A 13,799-nucleotide genomic window follows, 5' to 3' on the forward strand; every position below is an offset into this window, starting at 1 on the left:
AATTCTTACCAAAGGGTGAGGGCAAAACAAAACACAAACACAATGTTCGTGAAATATGCAAGCTGGCTTTGTGATTTTTGGTCACTTAAAGATTTGCAGTTATGCAATTAAATATTAAATAGAAAGGTAATCTTGAGGAAATGCATGAGCCTCGCATATGTAATCATTCCACTGCAATTCCCAGAGGGCACAGACGTTTTTCTGTCACAAATTCCATCTCTCAGTCTTCATTGATACATACATGTCGTCTTTTTTTTCATATTGACTTTGATGACCCTGTATACACTATTAACCCTTTCATTTTCTTGTGTCTCATATGTGAAGAGGTCCAAAATCTGGATAAGATTTAGTTTAATACATACTTTCAGGATAACTTCAACAATCTGAACAGATAGGTGGGTCAAAAGCAGTCTTGTTTAAGAGCTGTACAATTCATCTTATTCAAGAGGGAACCTTTTGAATAAATAAGAGTAAGGTTGAGACTGTTTTCAAAAGCTACCATGAAGTATTTTGAAGCTTTTTCTCTCTAAACTAGACAAATTATGCATCCATGATCTAGAAGTCTCAGCTTGTATTGCTTCTTAGATTGGTAAAACTCCTCAAGAACAATCTGTATCATCCCTGAGTTCCCTGGGATTTTTGAACACTAAAGATGACTGCAGTAGGCACCTTCAGTAGGTATACACATTTAATTATAAAGCTGAATTATTTCACAGTAGACTGGCATCATTCTTGAAGAAGCTTCTTTTGTTTCACATGATACAGGATTTATTCTAAGAAAAAACATTGAAAATAGTGCTGGTGTTTCCATCATAAGGGATTTTGTATATTATTCTCTTGCATTTGAACTTGGAAACACAGTAGTACTTCTTACGATAGTAAGGTTTGGGGTTTTGTTTGCTTTTCTTTTCTGGCACCAGTTGCTGAATGCATGGTGAGTTTTTTGCAGCTTGGAGCTCAGTGACTATTTCTGGAGCATTTCAGCTGTACAGTGAAGTAATTATTTCTGAGGCTGAGGTGCCTTGTCTTCTGTGGGATCCACAAACTGTTCAGGAGGGCAGGAAACCTCCACGCTGGAAGTTGCAGGGTCCCTGGGAGACTTTGGAGGCTGATTCTCTTTTGCGCTGTCATGATAGATCAGCACAGGTCTGATACTTCACAACCCCCAATTTCTCTATACATGGAGGGACCAGTTTTCCAAAAACCAGTAGACCAGTCATCTCTGCCTCCAAATACTAAGATACTAAAAGAATATAATTACCTAATGAACTAACTACTTGCATTTTCCTTTTCTCTTTTTTTTTAATATGAAGTTTTCCAGGTGCTGTGTTTATGCCAAGAGGTACTTAAAACAAGCCATCTTTTTCATTTCTGACCATTAAAAAGCAGTAATGCAGTAGAACAAACGTGCTGTTTCCTGTTGTTTCCTGTGTTTGTATTTTGCGCTTGACCCTTGCATTAAGAAGCCACCCTTGTCTGTGTGTCATCAGTTTCACTAGGTATTCATTTCACTTTGGCATTTATGTGTTCTTGCAGTTTGCTTTAGGTGCTAATCTAGTTCGCATCATCCTAGTGTCTGGGTGCCTGTGTAGATGCTTTGGGGTTCCACCTCTAGAGGAGAATTTTTGAATTGCCCAAAAATATTTTTTGATCTTTGAGTAACACGAACACACTTACTTTCCCATGTTACTTCTACCCCTATACAGAAGTTCTGACATACCAAATTCCACTTACCTCCTTATATTAGGGATAATTGTAGAAGTAAATATTATTCAGATCTCTTTTGTAGGGCTATCTGGCTGAATTTCATTAATTATATTTTGGTGAATGCATTCCGTTAAAGTCAAATCTAGCCTTTCCTCACATCTTAACGTAGTACAAAGCAAATTATAATACAGAAACACACCTCTAGGTGCAAGTGCAAGCATTGTAATTTCCTTCCAGATGTCTTTTGTTTTCACATAAGGCTCTGTTGACCACAGGAAGAAATGCTCTCAGTGTTGCTCAACAGTTCAGTCATTACAGAGAAGCTCTCTTTCTGACAACATTGCCACCGTACTGCGTGGCCATCAACGTGGTGGATAGTAGCTCATTACTGAGGAAACATTTCTCCCTAGGAGCATCCTAAGGGATTTCATTTAGGTGTTTCTGCACTGTCTGCATAATGGTTGCCATTTCTGGAATAATCTTCCCCAACAGACGTCAACATACGAACCAAGTAGGACTAGGTATTTTTCTCTCCTGAATTGTGCAGGGCAGGCATTACAAGTCTTTAAGCCTCAGGTTGCTGGTAAGTGAACTTCAGCATACCAGCTAATTTCAGAAGAGCTAATGTATGTTACATACAGGGAATGCAGTCCTGCAAATTTATATATCCACTGGGAACGTTCAGTACTAATATAGTGATTCTGCAAATTCAAAATACATGCAGTTTGAACAGCAGTCTTGCAATAAAAATGGCCCCAAATTATAAATATGGGGACACCCCTGTTGGAAACCAATTGCCTGTTAGTCTCTGAAGCTGTTTATCTCACCCATTACAACTAATCCTTGTAGAATGTGAGTCAGTAAAACTTAGTAGCAGATGGTTTCCTGTCTCATTTCCTTAGGGACTTTTCTTTTAAGATTTTTTTCTTAAACAGGACAAGTGATTTCAGAGAGTGGTCAAAAAAGGCTATACCTTACCTTGTTGATCATGGAGAAATTTGTACCTTAGGAAGACTTCATGGGCATGGAACCTTTATTCAGAGTTGGAAAGAATATTCCCTAACAAAGGTAAAGGTATTGTCTTTTTGTTTTGATAAAAATGATAATTCTTAATAATCAGCTTGCTAAGCTAAGGCTGAGTTCTATGAATGCTTTTTCTTATTCATATGAGTTAATTGAGTTAAATAGGACAGTATGACTACAATTGATACACAAAAGTAATTTCAGGAATCCATCCTCATGCTGTACTAATTTCTAACCTTTAAATACCCTTTAAATAAAGTAGTTGAAATAAACCTGTTAAATTAAAGGAGTTTTTCCTGTGAATTAATTTGGATACTAGCTAGCATTTGTTAAAATCACATCCAAATTAGAGTTACATATTCCATATGGAAGCTTCTGTCTGGGATGGAAAAGCTGTTTACTGTTTAGGTGACATCATTCTTACCTAGACTACATTTTCAGCCTTAGTAATGTAAATGTTTTTGTTCTGTTTTTCCAGAGAGAAGAGGATCCAGGACATTTCTTCTTTTCCTTTTAAAAAATACTGAAAACTACTAAATAAATTATTTCTGTTTCTCAAAATAAACAGTTTGCTACCTGCTTTCTTGTGCATTCCTTTTAGTACTTGAGATGAATGAGGGATGTACGTCTGATTGCTTACACTTACGTGATACAACATAGGGAAAAGCATTATGATAGAACTACACTTGTCAAATACCAACATCTGTGGCTGAATTCAGGGAGCTTCTCATTTATCTTGGCTATTATAAACTCGTGTTCTAGCATCTGATGGGGCAGGAAGATTCAGAGATCCTAAACACTGATTTTCTCCTTACAGTCAAGTGGAGAGGACCTGATGAGGAGCGCTTCAGAGAACTTGACTGAAATACCAGCTTTTCTTTGTAGGCAGGCTGAGCACCCACATGAGGATGATTTAGCAGTCCTCTTCAAGAGGGTGAAAAGCCATAGGCCCAGGGTGAGTCTGCAATATATTTAACTCAGTACGTATGCTTACCTGATACTTACGTACCTGATACTTAGGTCTCCAGAGTTGGTGTCTCCTTCCCACTGGCGTTCCCTGTGAGCCTGTCTGACAGAGCATGAGGGTTTAGGCAGTTGCCCAGGAGTTGGGAGACCCAGCCTGTATGGCAGAACCTAAGCAGCATCTCTGCTGCCTACAACCAGTGTATGACCGTGGCGGTCAGGCAGCATGTTTACTTTTGGGTCCTCAAAGAATTACTTGAACAGGAGACATACTAACCTTTGTCTTGGTATAGCAAGCACAAGAATTTCTTCATCTTTCATTTTTTTCAGTTATATTTTCTGTAAACTGGGTTCCTTTTTTTTTTCCTTTTTTTCCTGTATGCTGTTAGGAAATTGTTCTTTGCCTCCTGCATTATTGAATCACTGTTTGGAACGCTGGAATCATGCAATCTACTTGGAGGGTTAATGAGGTGTGATTTGGTTTTCCAGAGTAAGTTCTAAAAGGTGGAGGTCACAGGAAAATACACAATTTATTGTTATGGTTTATAGTTTGCTTTTGGTGAATATACTTTATTTCACAGGGAATATGGTAGGTGTGAAGGGTCATTTGCCCCTTTATATAGGGGTATATACTGTGTATTAAAAATATTTTCCTGTATTTTTAATGTCTACCAAAAACATTGTAAATGTGTTGCCCATATTTATTTATTTAACTTTTGATTATTGCTCGTAATAAAACTTTGGAAGCTCGAAATTGACCCCCCTACAGCATCAGTTCTTCAAAGAGAGATTCACATGCCTAATTTTATGCACTATGAGTAATCCCATTGGCTTCAAAGAAACTGCATGAAGTCATTTTTAGAAGCAGGGTCTATTTTTTTACTGTGTTGAATACTAAGAGGCTGGTATTGTTACTTTATTTGAAAAACACAAATGAATATTTGTGTTAGATCCAATTCACTCACTTTTTCTAGGAAAACTTGTAAAAAATAAACTTTGAAAGATACAGGAGAATAATACATAACTACCAGCTTGTCTGTGTCTTGCTTGACAGTGTTGCCTCTCTGTACAACATACGAGCTCACATTTTTGCAAAATTATTATTTTTTCAATATATATAGGCATATGCATACAGTCACACAGCCTCCTTGGTGGACTGTGCTGTTGACATCTTTTCCTTTGGCTGAGATGCAAAACTGGGACCTGAACTCTAACAGCTTGTATTGCAGTGTGAGCCTTTGCATTCCTTCTCAGAAATGGCCGTTTCTCAAAAGAGAAAAAAGTGGTACCTGCATGAATCAGCCATTCTTGCTAGGCATAACCCAGAGGAAAAAAAAAATCACCTTGAGAACAACCAAGCATTGGAGCAGGTTGCATGGGTGGTTGTGCAGCCTGAGCCTTCGGAGTTTTTCAAGCCAGACAAAGCCCTGATCGAGTTGGTCTGAGCTCAGTGTTGACCCTGTTTTGAGTATGAGGTGGGACTCATTAACTTTCAAGGTTCCTTGTAGCGTTTCTGTGATTCTGCATTGGGGTATAATTTCCAGAGCAGCAATTAGCAGATTTTCTGTTGGTAACTCTGTTTTCAGATCTGAGATTAATTTCTGCAATGGGAAGCTGCACAGGGGTTCCAACCCCAAACCTCAGCCACCCAGCCCCTCGTTTGAGGAATTTCAAAACTTAAAGTATTGTTTTTCCAGGGTGAAATTAAGCAGGATTAATTTATCTAACATGTTTAACACTTGCAGCCTGACAAAGAGTATTTAATTCAGGGGTTCTTGAAGAGGGCTGTTGAGTGTATGCTGAAGTGTGTAGAGGTTGGGGAACCACTGGGAGGAGGTGGCTGACCTTGGATTGAGAACAGTAGAAGTGGTAGCCTGCACCTGCAGAAAGCCCCAAGCATTTCTCAGAGTATTTACTAACAGGCAGCAGACTCAGCAGCACCTAGCTTCCATACTTTGCCTTCCACTTCGTCTCTTTAGGTTCTTTCTCAACATTTTTCTGAGCACGGTCCCTGCCTTCATCCCTCTCCCTACCTTGCTTATTTTCTCTCAACCATGTTCACTCTTTCATTCCCCTGAAGTATGTCCTTTTTACCACTGTACTGCCTGGAAGTAATTTTTCTCTAAGTAGTACTTAAACTGATGGGATGAGATGGTACAGAATGGAGCATGTGAAAAAACTTGGCTCTCAAGGGTTTTTATTTTTTCTAGTGGCATAACAGAATTTTTATATTCCACAACTAACTAATTCTGCTTTGACTATTTTATCTTGTCTGTATATCCAAAAAGATTAATTTGAGATGTCTCATATTTTATTAATGAGACTAGTTTTGTGGACTTCTAGAAGTTACTTACATGAACAGTGAGCAGCATAAAATGTATTTATGTACAGCTGTTGAAAACATCTGATGTACTGCTCCTATGATCACCTAATGATATCGAAAAAGGGAAGCTAAGCTTCCTAGTATGCATCTTTATACTCAACTCAGTATAATATTAAGTATAATATACTTTATAATGTATTGATATTACGGACTTTTTCCCCAATGCATTATTTCTTAACAGCATTAACACAGGGTTACTTAGTTTCCTAAAAAATTATTCAAAAGGAACATTTCATGGAAATGACAGCGACTTTTAGCAATTATTGCAGAAACAGAATTTGTTCTTGGGTATTCCTAGTGATTCTTTTTCTGAAACAACTGTGTTGAACGTCATATGTTGGAATGCAGTTAACACATTTGCATAGGTGGACCTAATGGCAGACCTTCAGGCTTTGAGCTTCCTGAGATTTTACTGAGCATGAGCCCTGAAAATCTTGCAGTAGGCCATCACATTTAATGAAGAAATGTTGAGTTTAGTATTCCAGCTCTCAATACTGATTACAGGCTAGTTGGGTAGTATCTTATTTTTTACCTTTGTTGTAGTTGCACACATGTACAAGTCACAGATACATGCATACCCTGTACCACCTTTTCATTATTGTTTGGAACAGGCAAAAGATTGTTTTGGAGATGATGACCTTGCTCTCCATAATTTATTTATCTTTTAATGGTAGGAATTTCTTTCTCCTGGACTCACAAGAATGTAGCTATCAAGGAATGTGTAGGGACAGATTATACTTATGGCCTAAGCCCAGACAACACTCAGAAGAGGACCAACACACTCAGCCCTCGTAGTATCCCCTAAGCTTTAAAAACGTTTTTCCTTATTGTATCTTATTCTACTGTCATTTTATCGTTTCCTACACAATTGAATAATTATGCCATATGCAATTAAACTGCCAAGTTTGGGGAAAAACTTTCTATATTTATGAGTATAAACTTCAAATACGTACTTTTTATTTTATTTTTATAGTATATGACCCAATATCGGAGCTATGGTTTTAACACAGCTGTTTTTTAATGCTGATTATCTATCAGATCATTGTAGAAAAAAAAATACACCTGATGTGCCTTCTGAACGCGCATTATGGGTTTCTCACAGCTAAGTGAGCTGTGTATGTGAGAACAAGTTGGTACTCCTCCATCCTCAACAGATCTGCATTTTGAGATCCAGCAATATGTTGATGCCATCTTTCATAACAAACCAGATTAGTTACTGATGTGATGCTTTCCTTTCTCATTTATTTCTGATTGACACATTTCAGTAGAAGAGAAACGGGTCCATGCCCTAGTATGATAGGATCAAACACCTTCATGGTGTTAAATGCAAGGTAAAATGCTGCTATTGCCTTAGGAGCATTCACAAAAGCTAACTTAAACCTAGCATTGATCTTGCTTGGCATCCCCTTGTCAATGAAGAGAGACAGGTTCCTCCAGGCACCAAGTAAATTAGTCTTTTGCTTTGAATCTTTGTCTGGAAGGGTCTTCCCCTCCTCTCTGTTTTCTCGATGATTTTCTAGATGAATGAGCTTTCCAGGACTGATGCTTTGCTTTGTGAGTCATGTCCTTTGCTGAGAAGGATAAGGTAAAGTCCCCTGTGGAGTAACTAACAAGATCAGTGACATTCTCCAGCAGTGAGTATGACTCAAACATGTCAGAAAACACTGTTTGAATAAAACTGAAGTGTAACCCCGCCTCCTCTTCAGGCAGTTATCAGAAGTCCCACTGGCTTCACTGAGGATGGGGTTTTGTCTGAAGGGTCTTGGGATTCACCTGACCCATAATGAAAATCATGTCAATTTAATAAATATGCAGAGAAAATATGGGACTAGCATCAATAAATAACAACATTAAGAATGGAACACCATGCTCAGCTATCCTGATAAATTAGAGATCTCTCTCAACTTACCAGGCAGTGGGAGCAGCTAAATATCTTTAACAGGAAAAGTTAGTAAATTCCTATAAAATGTCATTTGCTTTCTTTACTGGGCTGGGCAGCCACATTTTTGAAGTAGCCTCCAATGAAACTGTTGAGTCCAAACCAGAGTTGTGAAACTTCAGTTCTTCACTGAAGCAGTGGCAGTGGACAAAGTGCAGTTAGTCTCCAAGTGATCTGTCCAACATCAATGTAAATGTTAAGACATTTCAATGTGTTTATACATTAAACTAATATTTGTTATATACATACAATTTTGGCAGAAGTCACCTTAGTCTTTCAGGCCTCAGTGAGAACTGTTTACTTTTTATTTGGTAGTAGCAAATGATACACGAATCCCAAAAAAGTAATTATGGATGGTTTATATGAATACTTGTTGCTGTCTTCCCAACTATTCATGGTGCTGAGACCCAGGAGAAATGAATCTATGTATTACACAGGAAACTAAGTTTTATGTTGGCAGGTTCTACTGAGCTTAGGACACACCATTCAAAATATTTCTGCTTACAAGAAATGCTCAAAGCTATTTGCCGGGAATATATTCACATAGGAATCTTCTGAATCTCCTGGGAAATCATAGAGTAACTCCTTGATAGTAGGAATTAAATATTTTTGTATGCATCCTTTCATGGGTAGGGTTAGGAGGGCATGTAATTGCTGAAGACGAGAGGCAATGAATATTTTTCTTGTAACTGATGACTAAATACACAATGTTATTCTAAACGGGAAGCTGTGTCTGAGAAAGCCTGAAGGTAGATCATTTTAAAATAGTCTTCAGAAGTGATTTTAGAGAATACACAGGACTTACTCACTTTGCATCCTGTCTTGGGTAGTATCATTTATTCTAGCAAGTCTGTCCAAATTGGTTATATTTTTAGAAAAGAATCTTCACTGAATCACTTTAAAAATATTTTGTGCAGTTCTAACCATGTAGATCTCTGGAGACCAGAGAATATGTTTACACATCCACATTTTACCAAAGTGCTAGTAAATGCTTTTGAATTTGCTTGAATGTGAGGAGTAGTTAGATGGTCAACTAAGGAGTCTTCTGTTATGCCAAAAGGATTAGGGCTTTTTTGCCTGCCTATTAATTTTTAATATTTTACTTACTGTTTTTGAATGACATAATATTTTATTATTTCTCTTCATGATTTGTATTATTAAAAGAACAGTACCACCACTCTTCAAGTGAGCTGTTCTCCATCTGAATTGTGACTGCGTTCAGAACTGGAGCCAGCTTGGTGTTCTTGAGCGATTCTCAATTCAAGAGAACATGCCTTCCTCCTATGGATCTCATTTTAGGATTTTTTTTAAAGGTATACCAGAACACTGTATATTCACTTTGTTCTACCTGCCAAAACATTAAAATATGGTCTTCCTCTTTGAAGAGGGTATTTTGATAATGGTCATTGATTTCGGAGCTGTTAATGCTGTTCTATCTTTCACAAGTTTTTCTGCATTATTTTCATGTCTATTAGAAAAATGTAATTACATAAGAACATGGTACACCTACTGTGTCAAAGCAGTTGTTCTTTAGCCCAGTATCCTGTCTCTGATGGTAGCAAAACTCAAGTGCTTAGGAAGTAGTATTAAAATAGACAAGCATATGGTATTATTTTCTTGGAAGAACCCTCCCACTGCCCAGCAGCCTGTGGCTTGAAGATGATGCTAAGGAAAAAAAATGGATCATTATCTGTGTATTAAATAATTCTTGCTATACTTTTTCTTCCGTTACTTTGTCTACATGTTTTATTGATCCACTGTATTTGTTGCTACCATAATGCTGTAGGACAGTGAGATCCACCATTTAATTGCACACTATGTAAAAAATGATGTTACATTTTCAAATGTAAAATTAATTTTTCATAGTGGTAAATACAATTAACACACCAGATTCTGTCTTGGTCAGTCACATTTTAATTCAAGACCATTAACTGGGATACAGTTGCCTAAATGTTTATATGTCTTTATTTTTTTTTTCTACTATATCACTGAGTAGATATATCTACTAACTATATCATATATCTAACTTTTTTCTATTTAGAAGAATATTCAGATGGGATAAACCTTAAATTTCACCTAAATGCCTTTCAGCATTTGCACATATGCCAAAATAACATCCTAAGCTATTGCATAGTGGATATCAGGTCTTTTAACTTTTCCAGAGTTTAGGCCATACTTTAGCTTAGGATATTGTTCTCAGGGAGATAACTAAAACCAAAATATGTATTTATTGCTGACATTTCTAGCTTAGGTTCATTATAAAGCTTCCAGGTAAATAGTTTTGCCTGGAGGCTTGTGAAGATGTGAGCAGGCTGAGCTGTCTAATAGACATTGTGGGCTTAACAGTCATGTGAAGATACAGTAAAGTAAAATTGATATCATTTGAAATGTTTATTTTCCAGAGCTCCTTTTGTAGGTTAAATGCACAGCAGTGACTTTTCTCTCTGTTATACAGAGGAGCCAATATACTGTTACACACCACACAACTTCACCCGCGATCAAGCCTTGTATGCCAGAGGATATTGTTGGACAGAATTAAAAGATGCCTTGCCAGGAGTTGATGCCAGCCACTGGCCCTCCTTGTTTGAGCATAAGTTCCTACCTTATGCACTGCTGGCTTTTGCTGGGATAATGTACATTCCAGCTCTGGGCTGGGAATTTCTGGCCTCCACCCGACTGACTTCAGAGCTTAATTTTTTGCTCCAGGAGATCGATAATTGCTACCACCGTGCAGCTGAAGGACGGGCACCAAAAATAGAGAAGCAGATCCAGTCCAAAGGCCCAGGGATCACAGAGAGAGAGAAAAGAGAAATCATTGAGAACGCAGAGAAGGAAAAAAGCCCCGAACAGAACTTGTTTGAGAAATACCTGGAAAGGAGAGGACGCAGTAACTTCTTAGCTAAGCTTTATCTCGCGAGACATCTGTTCATCATCTTTTTAAGCATTATACCGATTACATACTTATCCACCTACTATGCTACACAGAAGCAAAATGAATTTACATGTGCACTAGGAGAGCCTCCAGACAAAACAAGCAGCTCCAAATTGCACATCAGAGTGAACTGTAAGCTGCCATCTGTCCAGCTCCAGCGGATTATTGCGGGTGTAGATATCGTTCTCCTCTGCTTTATGAACTTGATCATCCTTATCAACTTAATTCACCTCTTCATATTTCGTAAGTCCAACTTCATATTTGATAAACTGAACAAAGTTGGAATAAAGACCAAGAAACAGTGGCAGAAGTCCCAGTTTTGTGACATCAATATTTTGGCCATGTTTTGTAATGAAAATCGGGACCACATAAAATCTTTGAACCGTCTGGATTTTATTACAAATGAAAGTGATCTGATGTATGACAATGTGGTACGCCAGCTGCTTGCGGCCTTGGCCCAGTCTAATCATGATGCCACTCCGACCATGCGTGATTCAGGGATCCAAACGATAGACCCAAGCGTCGACCCAGCGGACATTGATGGTAACGAGCAGCTCATCATTAAGAGACCAAGGAAGAAGATGAAATGGATCCCAACTACCAATCCACTTCCTCAGCCATTCAAGGAACAGTTAGCCATTATGAAGGTTGAAAACCATAAACCTGAAAAGCCTAAGCCTGTGCGGAGAAAAACGGCGACAGATAGCCTTATCGCTCCTTTGCTAGAATCCACTGCAAAAACCTCACAGCAATCGTCAGCTCATAAAACTGAGTCAAACGCCATCCCAAGCACAGGCAGTGAAAAAAAGCACACACGACACTTTTCCTTGGATGTACATCCATATATACTTAGTAGTAAAAAACCCAAGCCAGAGATTCCAGCCATCCCCTCGATGCCTACATCAAAAAGCCAAGAAGGTGGATTCCTAAACCAGGAAGAGAACGTCATAGTACACGTTACCTCCTCTCTCAAAGGTACAGTATGCTGTAATGCCAGTACCACCTCCACAGACCATGATTTTCCTAGTGACCTTTAGGAACTCAAAGCGTTCCTGAACAGTTTGACCTACCTCACTAGATTTTGGGATAAGTAATAATGTTAGGATTTGTAGGTCTCAGAAACAATGGTTCTCTCTCTTTATCAGAATACAGCTATATGGAGGATAAGCGTTATTAGAGGTGGAGCTGTACAAAACAGCCTGTAGGCTGTTTCTACTGGTAATTTTTCAAACATGAGCAGATTTTCACAATTATGAATATGGTCATGCCTTGCTAAGGAAATGAGGAGGCCTTGGCCTCCATGACACTCTTCCTGCTCCACCAGCACCTGGTATATTTCCAACCTGCCTTATTTTCAAGTCATATAGAAACTGCCATGGCAGACAACCAGTATGCTGACCAATAACAGCAACTTCTTAAGAGATTGTGACAAACTGTGCTAAAGGTAGTTAAAGCTACCTGTAGAAAAAAAAAAATCTCAGTAACTACTAATTTTTAGGGGTTGGCATTTGCCACCTATGAAGGCACAACTCAGATTATACTGTTCTTCGCCCAAGAGGCATTTTAAATTGCCCTTTGTCTGATGTGGACCAGAGGATGGATGGTCTGAAGTGTGGGTGCTGGTCTGGGATTCAGGAATTCTGCCATTCACATCCCCTGTGGCCTCACAAGAGATGCTCTTTCTGTGTCTCAGTTCCCTGTGTGTGTCCTGTAAATGCTACCCCTTTTCTGCCTCAAAAGAGTTTTCCAAATAAATCAACAACTGTTAGATGCTAGAGTGATGGGGAAAGCCATGTAATCACTAAGAAAAGTGATAGACCAGTAGATAAACTGACAGAGATAGGTATCTTCTTGTTTATTTTTGTAAGCTACTCACGTAAGAAAGAAGCACTATGCAGTTGAAGTTAAAGAAAGATTTGTACGTACTTAAAGCAATGGCTCTCATCTCATTACAAGCTAAGACCTCCCTCTGGGCCTCGACAGACTGACAGCTACCGTCACCCACTGCCCAGCAAAGAAGTGATTTGAGGTATAAACGTTTCTGTCACTTCCAAATCCGTATGCTCCTTAGAGCCCTCCAACTCCCCAATGTGCATGTGAGCTATTCTACAGCTTTCCTTATCCGGTCACCTGCTCTGATTTCAACTCCTCAAAACTACTGGGGTTTTCTGGTCTCAATTACCTTCATCTAAATTAGTGCTTGAATATTTTAAGAGTGAAAAATAATTACTGTAGTTTTGGGGCTCTGTTACTCTCCATTCTAATTAAAAGTATTCAGCTTTGCTTTTGAGTTAGACCAACATTGCAGTCCATCAGGTAAGGCAGACTCCTAATTTCTAGAAAGAGACACCAAATTGCTGAGTTCTTTCTGAAGACAAGTGGCTTACAATCTGTAACCACTATTTTTTCCCATTGAAAATATCAGTGCTTTTTGTATTCCATCTTGTGGTTTTCAACATTCATAGCATTTGTCAAAACATTAAATCATAACATTTCTAAAACACCTGCCAGACCATAGAGGAGAGTAAAAGATTCTTTTCAGTTGTTTTTTGTTCATTTTACAAAAATACCATTCACGTTTGGAAGCATGAGCATGCCTAAAAAAGTGAGATTTACAAAACCCGTTTGTTGTTTGTCCTGTTTCCCTGAGCTTATGGTCCTCATGTTACAAAGCAGTCCTGCTGGATTCCTCAAAGGGTCCCAAGAAAATTCACTTTGGGGTCCACTCCTGCTTCCATTGAAATCAGTGGCAGAACTGCCAATGGCCTTTATTGGTTCAGGACAGTGCTCTGTGGTGGACGGGGAGGGTGCAAGGCTACCTGTCTTTTAACTGGCTGTTCTGGTTTCTCTTA

The 13,799-nt window shown here is 38.5% G+C and overlaps 1 protein-coding gene across 18 annotated transcripts in view; it reads left to right on the plus strand.

Annotated features, from left to right (window-relative positions):
* The window catches only part of PANX2 (pannexin 2), a 34,790-nt gene that overhangs the window by 8,473 nt on the left and 12,518 nt on the right, over positions 1-13,799 (plus strand). For 4 of the 18 annotated variants that reach the window (XM_080575841.1, XM_080575845.1, XM_080575846.1 and 1 more), the window contains 3 exons: positions 2,643-2,775; positions 3,209-9,328; positions 10,471-11,922. In XM_080575841.1, coding sequence (XP_080431967.1) covers positions 9,286-9,328; positions 10,471-11,922 — 1,495 coding nt within the window. In that variant the 5' untranslated portion in view covers positions 2,643-2,775; positions 3,209-9,285. Of the gene's footprint in view, positions 1-1,313; positions 2,776-3,208; positions 9,329-10,417; positions 11,923-12,903; positions 13,795-13,799 lie in introns of those variants that run through there. The other 14 variants (XM_080575842.1, XM_080575840.1, XM_080575843.1 and 11 more) reach the window with 11 other exon arrangements.

The sequence above is a fragment of the Anser brachyrhynchus genome, assembly GCF_964034855.1.
Source record: "Anser brachyrhynchus genome assembly, chromosome: 1".
Classification (NCBI taxonomy): Eukaryota; Metazoa; Chordata; class Aves; order Anseriformes; family Anatidae; genus Anser; species Anser brachyrhynchus.